Source organism: Quercus robur, chromosome 9 (assembly GCF_932294415.1).
Source record: "Quercus robur chromosome 9, dhQueRobu3.1, whole genome shotgun sequence".
Classification (NCBI taxonomy): Eukaryota; Viridiplantae; Streptophyta; class Magnoliopsida; order Fagales; family Fagaceae; genus Quercus; species Quercus robur.
In genome coordinates, this window is record NC_065542.1 from 48422380 (window position 1) to 48446056 (window position 23677).

Below are 23677 nucleotides of genomic sequence, written 5' to 3' on the forward strand. Positions count from 1 at the left end.
CTATTTTAAAAACATGGTTTAAGTTGAGGCTATTCTCCTAAACAATTTGTCCATAGCGTTGTTAATATTTATTAATAAATTGTTATTATTTTGCTAAAATATCCATTCAATTAGGTATGATGACATTTTACACAAGTGAAAACATGCACTTATTATTATAATGTTTATTTACCCACCTATTTTTTATATACAATAATAACAAAGTCATAATCTCAAAATTTTTGGGTTGACCAAGTTATATAGAAGGCCAAATCAATAAGATTTTTCTAAATTAGAATAACTTTTTATATATTTTTACTGTTCTAAGTTCTAACCCCTTCCCCTTTATTAATCAAAATAATAAGAAACTCAAAAATTGGTTAGAAGTACTTCATAATAATAAAAAGCTGGCTGTCCAATATCCTTGCTTGTTCTCTACTCTTGAATTCCATCTCCTCCTAACCAACCAAAAACTCTAGTTTACAAAAGCTACTCAAAACAACTTTTAATTAAAAATCAAGGTACAACAACTTTTTGGTTTATGTGCTTTAATGGGACTTTTGGGTGACTTGGGGTACTAATATTTATTATAATAAATAAAAATAACAAAAAGACAACCTAATTTTGATTTCATTTCACAGTGCAGCTGTGAAATCATAAAGATAACCATAGTTAAAATATAATAAATGAAGTAGGTCACAATTTGAAAAAAGAAAAAAAGAAAAAGAAAAAAAGGAAAATCTCGTTACACAATTATTACTTCACATTCCATAGTACCCACTTCCTTTAAAACATGAAAATTGTGAAAATTTTGTTTTTAAAACATAATTTCACAATTTTAATTTTTAATTGAAATTGAATTTTCAAAACAAGGAATGCAAGATAAATAATAACCATTTTACACTTTAAAAAGGAGGTTCATATATTTTTCAAATTTTGAAAACCAAGAAATCATCACAGTTGATTCAGTTTCACACTTTCACACTCCTCCAACAAAAATCCAAAGCCTCACTTTGTTTTGCAAATTGCACCCACCAACACCACCACAGTGAGAGTGAGAGTGTGTCAATAACAATAACAACAAGAAGAAGGCCGGCGCCAAAAAAACAATTCAATTTTATCTGTGTGTGGAAACAGAAATGAGTAGTAGGATCTGAAGAAAGAAAGAGAGAAAGAATGAGCGGAGGTCGAGTGTGCTCATTGCTAAGGGAATTGGGGTACGCAGGAGCAGAGGGATTAGACCCAGACAGCTTCGAATGGCCTTTCCAATACGACGACGCTCGCCCCATCCTCGACTGGATCTGCTCCAGTCTCCGCTTCTCCAACGTCCTCTCCCTCTCTGAACTCTCTCAGTATCTCTCTCTCCCTCTCTCTCCTTTTTCCCTTTATCCAATTCTCCATTTCAATTAGGGTTTCTTAATTTCGTTTACATTACAGGTGTGAGCAATTTCTGCAAGAAGGAAAGCTCTTGGAGGTACTGATTTCTTTTTTTACTTTTTGATTTTATTTATTGAATGTGTATAGTGAATACTGAATTTGAATTTTTTGAGTGAATTACAGGGAGAGGACTTGGACTTTGCTTTTGATAGCATTTCTGCCTTTTCTGCTAGACGTGACAACCAGGAAGCACTTTTTGGCGCTGAAGAAGGATTGAAAGATATTAGGTATTCTACATTTATCGCTTTGATCGACAAATAATGTATGGAATTTGCATTATACTGGTTGTAGTATACGTATTTTTTTGAGTTTCTCTTTCAGTTAAATGTGCATGATTTGTGCCTTTTTTTTCATGGTTTCGATAAATATTATGAAACTGAAGATGTAACGAGTGCTGTGTCATTTCAGTACACACTCTCAGATCCAGGAAATAAAATCATAACCGTTAACTGAAATGAAGAGAATGCTGTTCCCTAACTGTTAGCACTCTTAGTTGTTGAAGTAAATTGCTTTTCTGATGAACTTTTAACCAACAAGGCGAGGGCAAAGGACTAATATGATGGAGTCCTACGAGCATGCCCGTATTCCTGTGACATTTGATTTGAATGAGCTTCCTGAGCCTGATGAAATTTAAACTTACGGTAATTTAGTCTAGGCCAGGGTACACAAAATTTTAAAACTAAATATATAAATAAATAAATATATTTATTTATTTATATATAATAATTGTTGAAAAATACGTTGTGATTGGTGAACAATAAGAATGCCCATGTGAAAGCAAGCCCTAATCACAATTTGCCATTTCAATAAATTATGAAAAAAAAAAGTTTTGAATGGATTTGTATCTTGACATTATTGTTTGGGTTGTTTTCTTTCTTTCTCCTCTTCCTTTTTTTTTTTTTTTGGGGGGGGGGGGGGTTGATGTTGTTTGGGTTGTTTTAATTCCATGATTTTCTAATTAATGATAAATAAAATAATAGTTCTGTAATTTTACTTTTGGCACAAAGGATTAAGGTATGCACATAGAGTTTGATACTTTATTTCTCTGATTTTAATCTGTTGATGGAATTAATGTGGGGCAAGGATTTTGTTTAAGTCCAAAATTTTGGATACTATGAAATGGAGTTTCATTTTAGGAGCAGAAATTTTAGTGAGTTTGAATCATGATGGATGATATTTCTCTATGTCTTAATTTGGTGCTGAATTCAATGATTATCTTCTGGGTTGTATTTGGTTTTCACTTTATTATATTAACTAAACATAGTGTTAGGTTCATTATGACATGAAACATTTTTTGTGCCCACTTAATGCAAAAAACGCTGAAGGTAAAACCTAATCCAAGCCACCCCTTCTAGGACCTCACTTAGTTGGGAGCAGCACTTGACAAATCCTCTATCTTTTAGCTTTTGATGAAATTTTTCATTGTTGATGTGTTTGTGGTGAATATTTTGGGTTAGTGATGATGAAATTCTAGTATACTCCTTCCAATGCCGATTTTTTTAATTAAAAAATTCTTAAAAATTGTAATTTATTTCTAGGGATGCAACTTTGGCATATAAAGCTGAAGCTTTAGAGTTGCAGAAACAACTCAGACATCTGCAGTCTCAATTTGATATGCTCACTGGCCAGGCTTCATCTTTAATACAAGGGAGACGGGCACGGGTTGCTGCAACATCTACTGTCAATGGACACCTTACAGATCTAGATGATAGTCTTTCAGCGAGAAATTTAGAGGTATGTAAGCTATGATAAATGGAATATATTTTAAACTTGTTCACTTTTATGATTGTTTTGATATAAACTATGCAAATTTGATTAGTCCTGGATAGGAATGGCCTTTTCCAGTATACATTTAAATTTCATTGTCCTTAAAATTCTCAATTTCTGGGTTGCATGACTGCTCCTGGTTTTAAGATTCTTGCACTTTTTGGAATGTGTTTATTTCTATGGCATGGCAGAGGAATAGTTTTATTTAGAAAAATCACAATGTCATAGTTACATTTCATCTCTTTGCTTTTTGTTGTTGATACCGGTTTTCATTTCTTTAAGGAGAAATACTTTTGGCAATATGTTTGATGCTTGAACATTTAAGAAGTTTATTTGAATTTTTTAATTGTGACTTAGATGAATGCAGTTCTTGGAAGGATTGCTGCTACAGCACAGGAGTTGGCTCATTATCACTCTGGTGATGGTAATATTTTCATTTCCATCCCTTGTGCTCTTACTTTCACTGGTCATTTGAAAACTTTAAAAGTGACTTCATTGTTTAGTTCCTTTTTGTTTACATTATTCCCCATCAAAACACGTGAAATATTTGACCCTTATTTTCAAATTTCATAACTAATGAGTTTGTTGACCCTTTTGTCAAAAAGGTTGGTTGGTCATGTTTGGGTTTGGTTTAGGCCTAATGAGCCTAAATCCAGATTCTAGCTGATTCATTACTTTCATTTTTAGTTTTTGTTTTTGGTGGAAACTTTAAATTTTACTTTTTTAACTAATTGGCAGGGTGGGTTGTTTCATTGTTGATCCCTTAGCTTATGTTTTGTTTGGGTTTTTAAACTTATAATCTATTAAATTGTTGGTTTCATCTTGACTGAATCCACCTAAGGTCCAGGTATTGCTTTATCTGTTCTGTGTTATGAAACCTGTTAAAGGTTTATGCTTGACGAATGTTGGGTTGTCAAAAATATGTATAAGAAATAGGAGATTATGGGGCTGATTCATGCTCAACTAGAAACCGATTTAAAAGGCACATTTTTACCCTGACAATATGACTTAGGATAAAGGTTAACGAACCAAATCTGATTTGGAAGCTCTGAAAACTAAGCTTTTAGTAGAGTTAAGGTTGGCCTTTGGTGGAAAAAGTGGGAAAAGTGTTAGAAATGAGTAGGGAACATATGATTTCTGACTGTGAAATGGAATATTAGGATTTGGGGGTACTTCAAGTCGCTGTTCCAGGGCTGTGAACAGTAACCCGAGAATAGTATTTTGGCCTCAAGTGGATTTTTGGGGTGATGGATTGGTGATTAAAATTTTAAATTTTTAGATTTTATGGTTTTAAAAGTGACAAATCAATATGTGCTTGCAAGGTTTCAAGTTTCTGGAATTTTAGAATGAAGAAGAAAAAAGAGAGAGATGAACTTCCAAAGCATCACAATTACACTATATTTCATTAAAATATCAAATTTTCTTTATTTATTTAATTGTTTCTCTTTCTCCACACACAACAACCACCATCTTCTCTTTTCCTTCATCTTCGAGATACGTAAAGAAAGAATAAACAACTAAATGCAAAATGAACAGTGTCAATGTAAATTTACATGATTACCATAGCAAACTTGTAAATTTACACAATTATACACAGACTGATGTGAGTCATTTTTAGGCAAAACTATGTAAATTCTACACTTTTTTCTATTATACAAGGACTTATGTGAATGCTTTAAAACAAGTTTTATTAACATTATTTTATCCACTATCCTCCTAACCTCAACAACTTCTTTTTTTAAACTTTTATTAATGATTATCTCTACCCTATTTCTAATTTTTAATTTTTTCCAGTATACCATAATTTATTATCCCTATGTTCATTTTCTCTAAATTTGTTACTTACCCACTTAGTCTCTTGAAGTCACATTGTGTTTAATCACATCCTAATCATTATATCAACTATTTCCATTAGTTTCTTGTTAAAGATCCTATATTCCAAGTGTCTATACAAATCCTATCACAGGAACTCTTGCCCAGTTTTCCCTTCACCTGAGTGCTGATTTAGCTTGTTGCTTATATGGAATTCCCTAGCTAACCTTTGCCCTCTTTTCATTGCATCTGGGGTTTGATGCAGCAAGTTGCTTATAGAGTGACTAAGTTTTTCTCCATTTTTCAAGCTTAGAACTGGCTGTAAACAAAATATATGTTACTAAGCACAGACATATGTGGAGTTACATCCATATAAATGGATGACTAATACCTAAGCCTAATAGGACTTGGGCTTCTTGGGCCTAGATAACTGAGCCCAAACTAAATAACTTAACTTACAAATAAAACCCAATAACATAATCAAATCCCAAAATATGACCTAGTGGACCAATAGTGCAACCCATGTGCAGTGACCAGAAACTTATAGATTGTCCCTGACACTTCAAAATAAATAGAACAAAATTGTTTTCTTAATGCCTGTATGTATCACTATGTTTCCTTGCTATGTGCTGTTGATGAGATTATAATACTATATATCTTGCAGAAGAGGGCATCTATTTGGCATATGCGGACTTTCATCCATACTTGCTTGGAGATTCATCTTGTATGAAGGAGCTAAATCAGTGGTTTTCTAAGCAATTGGACACGGTATGTAGATAGAACTGCTATTATTTGTTTCTGTTCTTTTTTGCTAAATATTTGCTTATCAAATAACATGTGTAACATGTTTGTGACAATGTGTTATTGTTATAGTAAATTACAGAAAATTAGCAATAACTTGTGAATGGTTTGAAGCATATAATGTGAGGTTGAGATTCTGTTTCATAACAATTCCCCTACCATAGGAATTTCTAACTTTGCCAACTTATAGATATTGTTTTCTTCATTTATATTTTATAATGCAATACATGTGTAGGCATGGCTGCTTGTTTCTTTTTACTCTTTGTTCACTATTGTGAACTCTATTTATTTTTCCTGCTATTCCTTTTTCAATAATATATTCTTCTTACTTATCAAAAAAAAAACTGTTCAGGGTCCATATAATTTGGATTATAGTAGGTATTGAATATATGGAAGGAAACATGTGAGAAAGGGCCACTTTGGAACACATTTTGGAACAAGTTGTTACACCTAGGCGCACTTTAGAAGGAACGGAGCTATATTCAGTGCAACTGATATTCTTATACCTTAAATGAATGTGTGAATGGACATTGATTTTTTACTTAATTTTCCATGTGAAACCTTGTGGATTTTCTAGCTGATTGAATTTTAGATGAGAGTCTTGTAATCTTTCTTTTCTTTTCCCTTTTGGCTTTACAATAGGGTTGTGCCCCTTTTTTCGCATTTTAATAGAATTCCTTACTTATCAAAAACAAGATGTTGTGTCTAATATGTGGAGAGATGGATGTCATGGTTCAAATTAAGGATTGAACTAAGTAGAGTGGAGCAGATGAGAAGGAAAAGTGGATAGCTATGAAAAAATCCATTATGTTTTGCATCATAAATATGATCTGGGCATCATAATTCATGTGTCCTAGTATGCCTTTTAAGGTGAAGTATGGTTTTCAGCTCTTGGACACCCACCATGCCAACCTTATTGTGGGATATTGGTCATTATAGTGGCTTTGGACATATCTCCACGCCAAAGGTCATGCCAAAATCAAATCAAATTCAAGATCCATCTCCTATCTCATATCGAACAAATTTAGAGAATAAACCCTATCTGCCCCATACATATGTCCATACTCCAACTCTATAAGAACTCACTACTAACTCTGAACACCATTGCCCCATTCAACACCATAACTTCCTATCTGTATCCTTTCTCCACAATTGATCTCTCCGTCACATTTTGTAATCTTTTGTGTGATACAATAGTTTAGTGTTTTCTCCTGTTTATAAGCACTTAGGGTTTGTTTGGATACCGCTTATTGTTGAAAACTGAAAACACTGTAGCGAAATAATTTTTAAATGTGTAAATAGTACCGTGAGACCCAGTTTTAAAGTTATATTTGTATTTTTCCGTACTTGTGGGTCTCATGAACAATGCACGGGACTCACAGAAAAAACGCTAGATGCAAATTTTTTTCCTTTTCAATGCAATCCAAACATACACTTGGTATAATATCTTGGATGTTACATGCTTGTATGGACTTATTATATGATTATTAACAGGGTCCTTTTCGATTGGTTGCTGAGGAGGGAAAATCCAAATGTTCTTGGGTGAGTCTTGATGACATCTCAAATATCTTTATACGAGGTATCCTTTCCTGTTGCTTCTATAACATATGTTTTTGACTTTTCTGTGTGTGCATTGTGCATGCATTACTTTTGATTTCAATATATCTATATTTGTTTGCATTTTCAATTATCTTTTTATATCATCTTTATTGGATGGCAATTTGGGCATGCATATGCGAGTGTGTACAGAATTTGTTTTGCTTTCTTGAGATTTTAATCTGTTAAGAATTTTTCATATTTGCTTGCAAAGATGAAATTTCAAAAAATGAAAAAAAAAGACTGATAATTAATATTTGTATATTATTGTTCAGTAATATCTCGTATAAAGATATTTAATATTGGAATATATACTATATAAGTTACATATATTAATTATTAGTCATTATAGGGTTGTGGTGTTGAAGCCAAATTGTGCGATCTACTTACAAAAAAGAAAAAGAGAGGTTAAATTAGTATAATCTATCTATTTCAACCTATTTACATTTGCTTAGAAAGATGATCTTGAGTATTGCATATTCCTATCTCCATCTCCATTTTTCTTTTTCTTTTTGTTGGGGGGGGGGGGGGGGGGGGAGGGGAGGGGAGGGGAGGGGCTAAGAATCATTTTAGAATTTTTTTGCTTCTTTGAAAGAAGATTAAAGGTCTATTTAGGATCCGCTTATTTTGTTGAAACTAAAATTTTTTTATTGAAAGTCTGAAATAGTATAGTGGGACCCATGAATAGTTTTCTTTTTCTTTTGGGGGGGGGGATGGGAGGGGCTAAGAATCATTTTAGAATTTTTTTGCTTCTTTGAAAGAAGATTAAGGGTCTGTTTAGGATTCGTTTATTTTGTTGAAACTAAAATTTTTTTATTGAAAGTTTGAAATAGTACAGTGGAACCTATGAATAGTACCAAAAAGTGCACTGGGGCCATGAATAGTAGCAAAAATAAGCTGAATAGTAAAATAAGTTGACAAAAATAAGTGTTGTCAAACGCACACTAAGATTGAAAGTTTGAAGTTTCTTTTGCAGGATGCATTGGAAGTTTGTTATAACTCTCTTGATCATTTTTTTTTTTTTTTTTGAGAAGATTTATTCTTCATTAAAGGCCTTGGATGGAACAGTTGTTTATTTCCACTAGAAAATTTATTTGTCTCTTTATGAAATAGTGATTCATGAACAAAGTTATGAATACTTAAATCAAAGTACATGGTTTTTATGCTGCAACTTAGACTTCATGTTATTGATATATTTGTGAATCAAAGTTCTAACTTTGCTTGTTAATTTTAAAGAAAACTTTGTTTTTCCCTACTCATAGCAAATGTTTATCAAAGTGGGGGAAATTGGTGGTCTTATGTTTTTAGTTTTGTATTTTTCGCCTTTAAGAGAAATCTCATCATCACTGTGTGTTTGAATTGTCATGACTTTGATGCATTTATCTTGATACTTATGGATAAATACAAGTTTTAATATGGAATCACATTGTCATTAAATATGCTAGGTTGCTATATGTAGTTTGCTAAAGTAATTTGTTTAAACTCTGCAGCAGATTTGGAAAAATCACAACATCAACGTGTATCTGAATTGCAACGGCTTCGTTCTATGTATGTGATTTATACCCAATAACATTTTAGAGTACTTGTCCTTTTTTCCACAGTACTAAATGTTATTTCTTTCCTTTATTGATATAAATGATGATGTAGAATAATGAACTCTGATACCAAAATTGATGTAGAATGAAACTCCAAAAGAAATTTGTGGAAGAGTAACAAAAGAATAAAAGGATAAGAATTAAATCTAGGAATCAACACTTAGGTTACTTGGAGTTAGCACCAAGTGGGGATAAAATCTATGAATAAGCACCTAGTGCTGGTTGGAGTTAGTATCAAGCTATTTTAAAAATTCAACAAACCAAGAGTGAAAATACAATTGTGTAATGGCCTGATGAAAGCGCTAGCCACATCTATGCTTACAACCCAAAAGGCCTTGGTGCTAACTCATGAAGGTTTTTTTTTTTTTGATTGGTGCTGAGTGCTGAGTAGAAGCAACCCTAGGTGCTAACTCCTAAGTGATTTTATTGTTTTTAGTTCTTTTTGTGTTGCATGAAGTTTTGGTTCCTTGTTATTTGACCCTAAATGGCTACAATGTTTCTAATTTGTGAGGCTCGAGTTTTCCACCATCTGGTTTTCTAATCTTTTTTCTTATTCTTCTTCTTATACTTTCCTCATCTCTCTAGATGCGATTGTCTAATTTCAGAAAGTTTACTGGCTGTTCAATGTTGTGACAGATTTGGAACAAGTGAAAGACAATGGGTAGAGGCCCAAGTTGAGAATGCTAAGCAGCAAGCTATTCTAATGGCACTTAAATCTCAAGTATCTTCAGATGAAGCTCACATTCATCTTGATTTTCATTCTCTTAGGTATAAGTTTCATATTTGACTTGTCAATACATCATGCTATTTTAGATGTTTGGCTTTTTAACTTTAGGTTCTATATCGCCTTTGCAAGATCCATGTCTAGAGCATATGTGAACTTTTGAATCACTAAGCATGGTTTTAAAGTGTTAAATAAAATGATATGCTTGGAAACTTCTAAATAGAGCTTTGACACGTATTCAGAGTAGAATCAAGCAAGGTTTGCACTTTGCAAAATATCGTTCAAATGTAACAGGCATTATTGCCAATGCCTATAGAAAGGAAACCGTGCTGAAACTTGATTCAAATTCCAATTTTCCAAGGACTGATGGCTGCCCAATGTTGGTTGTTGGATATGTAGGAATTTTGAACAGAACACATACTCCAGCTGTTTTTTTCCTTATAAAATTAAATGCCTGATTTTTGTGAGGCAACATGTAATTTTTATTTTGATCAAGTTTTAGCATTTACCTTCATTGGGGGCATGCCAGACATTTCTTTTATGGGAAATGCTAAAGAGTGCCTTTAAGACACTGGTTAAAAATCCAGTTAAAGAAAGTTTTTATGGGAAAAGAAAAAAAACAATTAATGTTTTAATAATTTTTTTTCATTTCCCATAAAAGTGATATTAAAACTTTCATAAAATGGATTCTTAACCAATGCCCTAAGGGCACTCATTAGCATGACCCTTCTTTTATAGCTTTAAGACTTTTCAAATAGGTTTGCTTTGCCTTAGGTTGTCAGGAAGTCTTCAATGCTGTAGCTTGTTATAGAAAATTATGCTTTAAACGATCTTAGAAGTGTCACTTATCAAAGGTTGAGAATTGTATCTTTTTTTCTTGTTCTAATGCGTGTTGGTTGGGGGGGTTGAGGTGGGTGGATGTTGATGGTCAAAATAATCTACAAATGAGGCAAAGTCCTCCCCAATTAATGCCCCAACCATTTCATAGGATTTGATCCCTTGACTTGTCCTATAACTGTGATGCTACTCAACCACTGAAACCATAGGCCTGTAGTAGATTTGAAAATTTTACTGGAGAATTTGAGATCTTATTATGTTCTTACTAATATAAGCTCAAGAAGTTTTCTACTCTAATTAAAAGGAAGCACAAGGAATTTTTCCAATTACATTTCATGAATTTTGTGAATGGATTCTATCAGTAAGAGTTTTTGGTATTACATGTGGGCTTAGGCAGGGTTATGTGCTTCCTTCTTTACTATTTAATGTGGTGATGAATGAATTAAGTAGATGGATTCTAGGTGGTTGATAGGGGCCTCCTTTTGGTTTTGAACCAGTTAAGGTTCTCCAATGTATTTCAATGTGTCTCATTGTGGTGTTAGATTTGAAAATAACTTTTGTACAAAGGTTGGCTAATTCTAGTCAAGGAGTTTGCTAGTGTAGAAGTTTTGTCTATTGAGTTGGATTGCAATGTAGGCTCTTGCCTGATGATATACATTTTTCAGCTGGAAAACAATCCCCCCTATTTTTGTGTGTGTGCATGTGTAATATGATAGATCATTGATTCTCTAGAAATGTATATTTATTCTTGAAAACATAATTATTGTTTCTGCTATTACATGTTATATATATATATATATGTATGTATGTATGTATGTATGAGTATATTTCCCTCTTAATTCATGTTTATAACTTGGTAAATTCTTTTTTACGAATGAGTATGTTCTATAATAAGCAGGAGAAAGCATTCTGAGTTGGTGGGAGAACTTTCTAATCTTTTTCACAAAGAAGAGAAGTTGTTATCTGAGGTTTGTATCTGTATCCAGTTCCAGTTTTTCTACATCTTGCCTGCTATATTCTCAATATTTTTCAATTTAGACTTCAGTGCCAAACATGTATTCTAACACTCATCAATTTTCTCTTCTTAATTCCTCCCCTTTCTCCTTCCTAATTGCATAGAAATATCCCCCATTTATATCTTTAACTCTCTCTCTCTCTAGAAATGCAACGATTTCTTGAAGTATCTTTTATCTCTTTGTCTCTACTGTTGTATCATTCTATTATTTGGATGAGTTTGATTAATATTGCTCTTTTTCAAGGTGATCCATATTCTTTTAACTTGTGTCATTGTTTTTTATGTTTCCTATCAGAGGGTGAGAGAGAGGACTTGTAATGGGGAATAAAAAAACACACCACCAGAATGCATCAACCCAAAGTAAATCTATCAAAAACACAAACTCATCAATTTGAAGTAGAGCTACAAGGAATAAATAATAAATCCACCAAAAGAAGGAAAACAAAATAAAAAAAGAAGTGAGTAATCACTTTTATTGTGTGTTAAAAATATGGATTGAATGGGAGATAAAATATCAACTTTGTAGAAAAGAAGATGGGAGAAGAAGATTAAAAAAGGAAAAAAGAAAGAGGAAGGGTTGGATGAAATAGTAATGGTAAGGTAGAGAAGTCGGAGAAAAAGAGGCAAAAAGGAAGGGGAAAGGTTGGAGGAAGTGTAACCAATAAGGTGGGAAATAATAAGGAGAAGAAGAGCAAAAAGGGAGATAGAATGAATTGGAATTGGTGGCTGACGTGGCACAATGCTTAGCAAAATTAATTGTTAAGCTTACATTAGTATATATTGTATAGATATTCTATTTTTTTTTTTCCTTCTTTCTTTTTCTCTGGGGTTTTCTATTATATCCTTCCCAGTTGCACGGCTGTGTTCGTATGTGCTTTAAATGATTTGTTACATGCCAGAAGGTGTGCTCAGTTTGTGGTTGTATTTATATTTTGTACTAACTTCATTTTTTTCCTCCCTCTGAAGACTATTCCGGATCTTTGTTGGGAGCTTGCCCAACTCCAGGACACCTACATTTTGCAAGGTATTTTCTGGTAGCTTTCCCTTTTTAGAATAGTCAGAAGAAAGTATGCATTAAATTTTTTACTTTTTTTTTTTTACCTGTATTATGGTTCTAATAATTTTTGTTATAAAATTAATATAATTCAACTTTGTGATCTTTTAGGTGATTATGATTTAAAGGTCATGCGCCAGGAGTACTATATTTTCCGGCAAAAAGCGGTATATTTAGCTTTTATTTTATATTTCTACATGTTTATTCAATTTTCTTTCTTTCATAAATGTTGATAAAATGCATAATTGAATACCATGAGCTGTCTCAAGTTTTAGTTTTTCACTAGGAAGTTCTTGTTAGTGCAACTCTAGGTTAATTTATTCAAGTATGGGTAGGAGAAAAGTAGAAGCTGTGCTTGCGGAACAATCTATTTCTTGCTATACCAAATGTTGTTGGGAGTTTGAAATATGATAAATTCTTGTGTCATGATGGTAGCTAATCAGGATTTGGAGTAGCAGCTTGTGAAATTATGTAGCTAAAGATATTTTAGTCAAATGTTTGCCCTAGAAGTCCAAAATGGCTCAATTGCTTTTTATATCATTTACTTGAAGCTTTCTAAATGAGAACACTTTTTTGATATTTTCTGCAGTTTTAGTTAGTGGATCAAAGAGGTAATCTCGAAAGAACTGGGAGATTGACTGTTTTTAAAAATTATTTAAATTGATTTAGGGAAATGGGTTTTGATAAATTAAAAGTTAGGAATTGAAAGGTAAGCATTCACGACTGGTTCAGCTTGAGTGCATTTTTAGGGGATTTACCTTGAATTTTGTTTACATATCATGTGGTCCTACTTTTTTTTTTGATAAATACATATCGTGTGGTCCTACAACAATTACTAAAGGCATGGGTGGTGTAGGGCACCTTGAAATACTTTGTCATTTCTTAATTCAAATAAGACAATAGACATCAACATAGAAGTCCAAAATGCTTAGGTGAAGGAATTCACACATGCTTTTTGATGACAACACTATTTCATGACTGGAAGGCTGATGATATGGCCCAAGGTGGCTTCTCATAAATATTAAAGAAAGAAAACAAGAAGAAAAGTTCTTAAAAAAAGAAAAAGAAAAAAAAAGGAAGGGGTGGAGATGTGTGAGTGGGAGGCGTAAGTATATTTCTTGGCTTTTCACTCTTTTGTATTTGCCGTTTCACTTTCTCAACTCAATTTATATATTGGTGCTAATAAAATTTGTTATTTTGGAGAAACATATGGTATTATAAACATGGGAAGCAATTGTTTGAGCTGGCTTATTTTTTACTTGTATGAATTTCGTACTTAACAGGGTCTGGTTCACTTGAAATTTTATCATGTTCTTGGTACTCAGCACTATTAACTTCTGCATGAATAATAATAGCGTTAAACAATTGAAGAGTTCGAATTATCTGCATGTATCTAATCCTAGATATATTACATGTGTAATTTATTTTGGCAGTTCATAAATCACCTTATCAATCAACTCGCAAGGCATCAGTTCTTAAAAATAGCTTGTCAGCTGGAAAAGAAGAACATGCTTGGAGCATATTCATTGGTTAAGGTTATTGAGTCAGAACTGCAGGCATACGTCTCAGCAACCAAAGGCCGAGTGGTACATATTATTATTATTATTATTTTTTTGGGTTTTGTTCTCTCTCTCCCCCTTCTCAGATCCTTCTTTTGTTTTTGGTATATATATGATCTCAATTGTCACTCACAGCCATTGCCTCAACGTGGTTTGTGGGCATGCAGAGATAGACAGACACTAACACACACAGACGCTTACTCTTCAAAGTATAACAGGCTTTATTTTGTTCTTCTGGATGCGGTTGACTAGGAGATCAAAAGGAAAATGTAAAATACTTGTGGGTGCAAGTGTCCTACCCAGTGCCATTGGGCAACCATGAATGCCATGGCTTGGAGGTCACACTTGAAAATAGGTTTTTCCACCATGTTCGTTAAGAATAACCACATATTTGGTATCTAATAAAATTTGCAAATGCAATAGGGAAAGTTTCTGGGAATCAGCCTCTCCAAAAAGATTTGGGGGCTAAGGCTGACTGCCAATCACCTCTCCCAGACCTTGCAAAAGTGTAATTTTGTGCACCGAGTACAACTAGTTGTAATAGGGGAAGTTTACGGATTGAATTTCTATTTTTTTTCTTCTTGGCCAGTTGTTTTGGATTGGACCTTTTAGTGTTTGGTGTCAAACCATGCACTTCCAAGTTATGAACCTGTACCTAGAATGAGGAATGGAGTCTAGTTTTCTTGATAGCCTTTGTATCTTCTTCCTTTAGTCACTATATAAGGATCTCACCTATATTTATGTTTCGATAAGTTTGTATTTGTTATATAATTAATAAAAATAATTGAGCCCTAGGTTAGCTATGGATCCTCAACAAACTAATTTGGGTCGGTCATGTTTATTCTTTTTTCCATTCTATCCTTATGTATCTTTTATATTCTACATATGAATTTTCTTTGAAGAGGGAAGGTTGTGATTTAAATCACCCTGGAATTCTTGTTCTAGATGTCTTTTTTTTTCCCCCTTCTTCTTTTCTCATCATCATTTTGGGAGCTTCTCTTTTTATTTTTTAGGATTTCCTGAAATTTTAGATTGAAGTGGGTCCTCTTATACATACTTCAGTGTCATTCTTTTCTTTTATTGTACATATTGTACTTTATGATGTTGTATATCCATGATAGGGTCGTTGCCTGGCACTGATTCAAGCTGCTTCTGATGTACAAGAACAAGGAGCAGTGGATGATAAGGATAATTTTCTGCATGGTGTTAGAGACCTTTTAAGTATTCATTCAAGTAATGATCATACATTCTTTCCAAGAACCAGATTATCCATTCAAGTGATTGCTGGAAATTTTTTGTTTTCAGCTATTTTTGTTTTCCAGCTTGTATATTAATTGTATTCTTGCTTTGGCCATTTTCTTAGATGCTCAAGCTGGGTTTTCAACCTATGTATCAGCTCCTGGCATTGTTCAGCAGATATCTAGTCTTCATTCAGACTTGATGGCCCTTCAATCTGACCTTGAGAATTCTCTTCCAGAAGATAGAAATAGATGTATCAATGAGCTGTGAGTTATCCTGTTTTGTTTAAGGACTATTTTACATTATTTTTTGACTGCTAAGTTACACACGCACCTGCTGGGTCTTGAACCCACAATCCCACCCTCCACGTTCCTCAGTCTTCTGAATATGACTGAGAAAGAATTGATGAACTTTTATTCTTATATGATACAATAGGTGACGGTATAGATACTTGGCTGTAAATTTGTATATCTGTTCTGTGTGATTTATTATTATTATTATTATTATTATGCAAGTTTTAATTCTTGGACTATGCAAGTTTTAAGTAATGTAAGTTTAATAGAAACATGAACTATATACAATATTTACATGAACTTTAGGTATTGAATTTTTGCTTCCCTTTTATACGCCCAAATGCACCTGAGTTCAATTGTAATTCATCTAGATGCTCTATGGAAAACCTAACTAGATAAAAGAGAGTATGCCTCCATCAAGCTCCAAAAAACTGTTTTGATATCCACACCATGACTAGGCCTGTCGACAGGTTGGGTCAAATCTGGTTTGGGCTCAACCTGCAACCGACCAGATCTGATCGAGCAAAAATACATCCACTGACTACCGACACTAAGCACAGGTCGAGTCAGTTTCGGCTCAGGTGATGACAGTCGATTTCAGGCAAAACTGACAAAGCAATGGCACTGAGTTTGTTGCCAGATATCGATGAGAATTCATTGGATCTTGCTCGGATCTCAAAGGATCTGGTCTAGATCTTGCCAGATCTTGACAGATCTGAGGCTGAGAGAGAGAGAGAGAGAGAGGGAGGACGAGGGTTAGGGGGATGGTAGTTTCCAGCAAGTTTGGATTTGGTCTGTTCGGTTTCCGTCTGGTTTCAAAACCCAAAACTGCCACTCAACCCACACTCCTCAGTTTTTGATGAGACCGCTAGCTACTTAGATCGAGTTAGTTTCGGTTCGAGTGGTGCCAGGTCGGTCTGTTCTATCAGGTGCTGGGTTGGTCTGGACAGCCATAACCATGACCATGTTTGGTGGTGTTCTAGATGCTTGTAATTGTTGTTTTTTAATAAGTAACAATATCTATATTTGAAAGATGAGATGACTCCACTACACACAGGAATTGTAATAGAACTACTGATGAATTCCAATCTGAAGTCCAACAAATCTGAAAAATCTAGTGGAATGATTACTGCCTATAGCAGTCATCCAGAAATACAAAGATCTCAAGAAAGTCTGTTTAATAACATACTTAGGGTGTTATAGGATTGAAGTAGTTACAGTCAGCAAACGTTGTTATTAGGTTATACGGATGAGACAATTTCTGAAAAGTCTGGGATCAACAAACACTAGCTCAAATGACACTTACTATCCACTGTAAGAATGGGGTGGAGCCGTGGGGGGTTTCATCTTGAGCTCAAGCTCCACTGGTTGCATGGCTGACCTGGCAAAAAAATAAAGAAGTTTGGGAGAGAGAGAATCTTGTCATGACAGATTTTCTGTAACAAGCTTTTTTTTTTAATTGATTTTACCATGCTCTTTGGATGCTATTTGGCATTTTGGCCTCATGGACATATTTCCTTGGGCTTTATATCAGTGATTTTACCATCTCTGCTAAGAAACAGTTGCTTCATGTGTCATACATTCTGAGCCATGTATAAAAGTAGTTATGTTGAAAAAAATTTTGAATTGCTGTCTTTTTTTTCGCTTATTTTGTGTCAGGTGCACTCTAATCCAAAGTCTGCAGCAATTACTATTTGCATCTTCAACAACTGCACAACCAATACTGACACCTCGGGTACAACCTTCACCACTACGCTTCTACACCTTATGTTTGCTGTTAAAATTGGTTCTTTGTGCCTGTGACTATCCGTTCCCTCTTCTTTTTATATTTTCCCTTTTTATTTTTTGTTAGTTTATGTTCTCTTTAGCATTGACCTTGCTAACAATATGATACTACTATTTTTTTTAGAAGTGGCACCAATTGATAATATTCCCAACAATAATGGTTTCACATGTCATCTCATTTACTCCTAACTTTTGACTAAAACTGAAACCAGCTTTTGGAACAGAAATAACTTCTAAACAATGGAGAATTTTATACTGATTTCAAGTTTTTGTTAATCCTAAACATCCAGTGGGGCTTCTAGAGGATTAATTCTCTTTGTGTGTGTGTGTGTGTGTGTGTGTTACAATGGCAATGTTCTCCTTTCCAATAAATATATCATATACTATAGAATAAAAATTGGGTCATAGAAATTTTAATTAAGCCAAGTTGGTACTCTCTCTTTTCTCAAAGTGTGCCTCTTTATTAAAGATTTTTTATTTGACTAAAACTAGGGATTAGTATGGAATTGTGGATCCCAGAAGTTGTAGCTACATCAAACGGCTACTCTCTTTTTGGTACTCATGATATTAAATACAACTCTAACTAAAACTTAATATCCAATTAAGAAATTTAAAATAATTACTACTCTAGAACTCAATCTCCGAGAGTATTAAGAAATTCAAAAGTCTCATTATTATTATTTTTAATTATTTTAATCATCATTCATAATTTTTTGTTTTAATAATTAAATTTGGGTCTTACATATAATGCATGCACTATGCGGCTTAATCTAAGTCTTATACATTGTATAACATGCTTTAGCTGTGTAATACAACATCAACGAAGCCTTAGTCCCCAATTTTTGGGTTCAGCTATAAATCCTCAACAAGATTATATTGGATCCATTCATAAATGAGTGACTAAGTTTTACGTTGCCCATCAACCTACTGAAACCCTCCTTTTACTGGGCTTGGGACCGGTTGTGAACAAGATGTATGACACTATATAGTTAATATAGTTTGTTTTAAGTAGACATCTAATATCAAAGTTTCAAGAAATTTAGAACATTGTCATCTTAAAACTTAAGGGCCAAAAGTTTTAAGAGGAAAAAAAAAAAATTATCATTTATTTTAGGTTACTTTAATAATTGAATACAATTTTTTAGTTTTGATAAAAAAAAAATTAAAAAAAATTAAAAAAAAAAATACATAATAAAGAAATGCTGATGTTGATGGTTGGGTGGGAGGACAACGGAAGTGGGTATTGGGAGATAAGGTTTCGCAGTGGATTATGGAGGTGAACGAAGTTGAGTTTGGAGAGATTTGGATTCACGGTGGTTGTGGGAGGTGAACAAAGGGAGCTGTATTTTACAGTGGTCTGATCGGTCATGGTGGTAGTATTTGGTTGGTCATGGCAGTCTGATTGGTTGCAGTGGTTGGCTGGGTCTGTTGGTGGGGTAGGGTGGATGATTAGGTGGAGATAAACCCTACAAACTCCTCATATATCTCTATATTGAATGTGAATTTTGAAAATTTAACCGTTAGATGACATGTTTTTATCATATTTTTCATGTGTGTAAAATTTCAAGAAGATCAAAGATCAATTGCTATCTCATCAAACAAATGTTAAAATTTCAAATTTTTGTGATCTAAAATTGTGTATAAAAAATAAGTTTATTGATCGAATAGTAAATAATATCCAATTTGAACGAAATTTGATATGCATGTTAAGAACATAAGGAACATGAAATTCAATGGTTAGATTTTCAAAATTCACACAAAAAAAAGAGATATATGAGAAGTTTGAAGAGTTTCTCTCCAAACTAGTTTGGAGAGAAACTTTGTTCCAATTTTAGCCACCCCAAACACCCACGAATGCAGAAATTTTGTCGACACAAGCACAGCCTTATTATTGAATTTCAGTTATATCATTGGTTTGCATATAAATTTTTATTAAATTGTGCATTTCATGAGCATACTGCTAATAGTGGATTTAAATGAGCGCTTGCATTCTTGCATTGATGAAGAACTTTTGGTTACTTTTCTAGTGATCTCAAGGATATTTCTTAAAAGATGATTTTATTGATTAGTCTACTCATTATGCATTAGATTTTAGATTTTCTCACTGAACTAAAGTCCTATTTAGTAGGTTTGCTTACCAAAAAATATTTAGCAGGCATGTTAATTTTTTACTTCACATTCTAACTGATCCACTGTCCTACAGCTGGCTTTTGGTATTTCTTCTGTTACCTTAATTGTATGTTTTGTCCTGTGACATATGATGTCTTTTCCAGCCATTGATGAAAGAGCTTGATGAAATGGAAAAGATCAATGCAAAACTCTCTGCCGCAGTTGAAGAGGTGACACTTGAGCACTTCAAGAAAAATGAGGTAAGCCTATTTATTCTTTGACTATTGATGAGTTCTTTAGATTGTGAATTCTGTAGTTGTATATTCTTATCAGTAACTATAAGTACGCGCATGGATTGCGTCTGCATTGCAACTTTTTTTTTTTTTTTTTTCCAGAAGTGTGTTTCTGTGGCTTTATGTCACACTAGTGGGTCCCATGCACTGTTCACGGGATCTACAAACCTTTTTTTTCAGCAACTTTTTCATTAAAAATGGGTCCTACGGCATTATTTACACATTTAAAAATTATTTTACTACAATATTTTTAATTTTTCAGCAAAATAAGCGGTATCCAAATGAACCATAAATGTGCTTTTTAAAGATGAAATAGGTCATAGACCACCTATGGCTCATGCAGCTTGTCTTCTAGCGTTTCATATTAATATTCTTTTTTATTAATGAATTGGACAATTATATGTTTTCATTGTTCATGTAAAGTGTACACAAATGTACACATTTGCATGAACAGTGTACAATATTGACCACTATTTATGCAAATGTTTTCAATGTTGTACACATTTGATTAGTCTACAACGTAGAGTGCACATGGACAGTGAATGTAAAAACGTAATTTTTCTAATTAATTTTAGTAAGCACCATACTTTGATTGTGGATACTCTATAATTTCTGACTTTATGAATAATTTGAAATACATTGTAGATCCCCTATGGTTTATGCAGCTTGTCTCCTAGTATTTCATATTAATAATTTTTTTAATGAATTTTAGTAAGCTGCATACTTAAATTGTGGGTAATCTACAATTTATAACTTTATGAATAACTTTTTTGCAAAATTCTTTAAGTAGCTGTTAGTTAAAGATCTTATTGGAGAAGAAACATTTGTTTATACTTTTTATTTATGCATCTATGCACATTTTGAAATTTTTTGTTACAACAATGTATGAAATTGAGAAACCTTTTTTTTTTTTTTTTTTTTTTTCATGAGTGTTGCATTCCTTCCACGCTTACCACATCAAACATAGTGGCACTACATTCCAACTCTCTAAAGAATGTTTCCCAAACCAATTCCTCCACCCAAATAAAAGAGATTAGAGATGTTACTAGCATAGGCTTTAATTAGTGTTTATACCCTTTCTATGGGAAAGCTTATTGGTCTTCTGCTGTAACTTTTACATGTGCAAATAATTCTTGGATCCAAAGTCAAATAAGATAGTTGTTATTTATAGTAATTTGGAATCACAATTATTTAACACCCTTCAGCATATTTGTGTCAAATCTGTCATCCTTGAATCGTGTGAACTGTGAAGTGTAATTAAGTAATGGACCATCTTGGTTTGGTTGATCATGGGCAGGCCACTCTATATTGAAAAACTTAAAATATATACATAAGAATTTCTTTTTAGGAAAAAGTAGAATGCTCATGTACATGGGAGGGATAGAAAAGGTTTCCCCTATAGAATTACGATTTAAGAACCTGCAAAATCTAAAAAAACAATGGAAATGTTGCCATAAGATCACATAAATTTGTACATATTTATTTCCAGTTCTATAAAAACTATTAGCTAATTTTTAGAATATAGTTTAGTGGCTAATATGCATTAACAATGTAGAGTTATGGGTTGCTTAAATAAAGATTGCATAAAGTAGTACAAATAATTTACTCAACAGATTTCATGAAAAAGTTGGAGCTCATTCTTGAAATTAATGAACTCAGCTTAAATATAAAAATTGAGCCTGATGACTAATAACTAATAAGCTTCAATTCAGGTCTTGCTTGATAGTAAACTAAATGAACCAAGCTTGAACACCTTAGTGCTCAATGTAGCTCAACTCGTTTATGGTTCTACTTAGGATGTAGTTGTCACTTAACTTAAATTGGTCTCTGGATTTTTCTTTGTTTGGCTTGATGTGGGTTTTGCTTTTGATAATGGTGGATGTGTTGGCTTGTTGGAGAGTTTGCTTTCGTAGACATAGGAGTAGTGGAATATCTAATGCTGCCCAGTTATTCCTTCTGATGGTGCTCATGAAGAGAGAAATACTAGAACAAATTCTAGAACATCTACATTCAAGCTCTCATTGCCTAGACTGAAGTTTATATTCTTCAGATCAGTTGTGGATTTAGATTTCTATCTGTTTAAATTATTTTCTGGATTTTTGGATAACTGTAACCTTAGTTTTTGACCTGTCCTTACACATATTTTTATTGTTACTCGCAAAAAAAAAAAAAAAAAAAAAAAAAATTGAAAAAACATAAGCTATCATAGCTTCCAAGGATTCCTTCACAACAGGATATGCACATATACCTTTCCAGTGAAAGCCAAGTAACTGAATTAATAGCCTGAATGTTGTCAAAGAAAAAGTAGACAAGCCCAGATATTTCTTAATGGGTGGGTGTGTGTGTTAGTGCTCACATGTTTCATGGTTTTTGAGGCTTGATCCTGTTATTGTGTATTTGATAATTTCATCTCAATTCTGTGGCACCAGATTGTAAAACATCATTCTCAGGGAGTTGGGCTCCAAAGGCGGGTGTTTGTTGATTTCTTTTGCAATCCTGAGCGTTTGAGGAGCCAAGTTAGGGAATTGACTGCCCGAGTCAGAGCTTTGCAAGTTTCTTAGTTCATGCAGATTGTATTTGTATGTATTCTTTTTCCTTTCTTGGATTGGATTATAGAATGTATGTATGTATGTAATCTAGAGATGCAATTACTAAGCAGACTCCACATTCAAATTCGTTATATATGGATATCCTCAATTTTTTACAAATGGATTGGATTATTGTATGTATTTTGTTTAAATCTGTTAAGCCATCAATTATTTTGTTTATACCTTGTTAAACCATCAATTATTTTTTACTGTGAATTTTCTTGGAATTCAAGTTCAGATCGCTCTTATTATTGCTGTCTTTGGAAGATGATAAATTTTGTGCTTCATTAGTTCGGTGTAGGTGGCACTTGAATGAGGCTGCGTGAGTGCTTGGAGCGCAAATGCAGGTCTTCTTGTCCACAGCAGTTGGTTTGCCTTCTGTGAAACTAGTCTTCACTATTTCCTCTCCCTGACTTCGTGGACTCTTCAATTTATTAGGCCTGATATTGACATGATTAAGTGATGGGTTCAGTTTGGATACAGTGTCCTGTGCACCAGACTTGATAGGATGCTGCCATGTTTTAAGGAGTTGTCACATGGCAGCATCCCATCGGGATTAAAGTGGCAAATTTATTACAAGTAAATGGAGTAGCCTGACCTATATATACTAGGAAAAACAATCATATGACCTGTATAAGTATTTTTAGTTGTATAGAAGTAGTGATTATCAGCTAGGGATAGCTTCGGATAAGTATAACGAATGACTATTTAAAAAAAAAAAAAAAAAAAAAAAATTATGGGAGTTAAATTTCTATTCAATACTAATATATTATAATATTAAGGTACCAAACTTTAAAGCATTTGTTGTATTTATTTAAACGAAACATGAAGATTAGAAGGAAATATATATATATATATATATATATAGATATATAAATGAAGATTTAATACAAAATATAAATTACAAAAATCTTGTTGCTTTTGTACACCATGTTTGTATTTTCGGATTAGATGATAACCAAAATTTCAAAGATAAAAGGTAAATAAGATATTCAATAAAATATTGAAAAAATAAATCATAGGATTAGTCAGAATTTGCTCTTTAGATAGAGAACCTGCGATTCAAACCAATAATATCGGTTCTCGCAATTCAACACTTGGCGTCGACCGATCCACCTCTCGGATCAGATGAATTTCGATTTGGATGGCCTTTGGGTCGAGTGGGTTTGTTAAGTTCATATTGCTGTTAGACAA

At 33.3% G+C, this 23677-nt stretch overlaps 1 protein-coding gene across 3 annotated transcripts; it reads left to right on the forward strand.

Moving 5' to 3' along the window:
- Positions 1–902: 902 nt before the first annotated feature.
- Positions 903–23157, forward strand: LOC126698815 (AUGMIN subunit 3). Of its 3 annotated transcripts, XM_050396279.1 has the most exons (19): positions 904–1331; positions 1417–1453; positions 1540–1643; positions 2955–3150; positions 3541–3607; positions 5660–5763; positions 7291–7375; positions 8883–8940; positions 9624–9755; positions 11447–11516; positions 12530–12587; positions 12729–12784; positions 14051–14203; positions 15298–15409; positions 15540–15681; positions 17368–17443; positions 19767–19862; positions 22325–22474; positions 22775–23157. In XM_050396279.1, the coding sequence occupies exons 1-18, from the start codon at positions 1156–1158 to the stop codon at positions 22454–22456; spliced, it is 1854 nt and encodes a 617-aa protein (XP_050252236.1). In that variant the 5' UTR covers positions 904–1155; the 3' UTR covers positions 22457–22474; positions 22775–23157. The 3 variants fall into 3 exon arrangements, with proteins under 3 accessions (XP_050252237.1, XP_050252236.1, XP_050252235.1); XM_050396280.1 differs by lacking the exon at positions 22775–23157 and having other exon boundaries at positions 903–1331; positions 8886–8940; positions 22325–22663; XM_050396278.1 differs by lacking the exon at positions 22775–23157 and having other exon boundaries at positions 22325–22663.
- Positions 23158–23677: the final 520 nt, after the last annotated feature.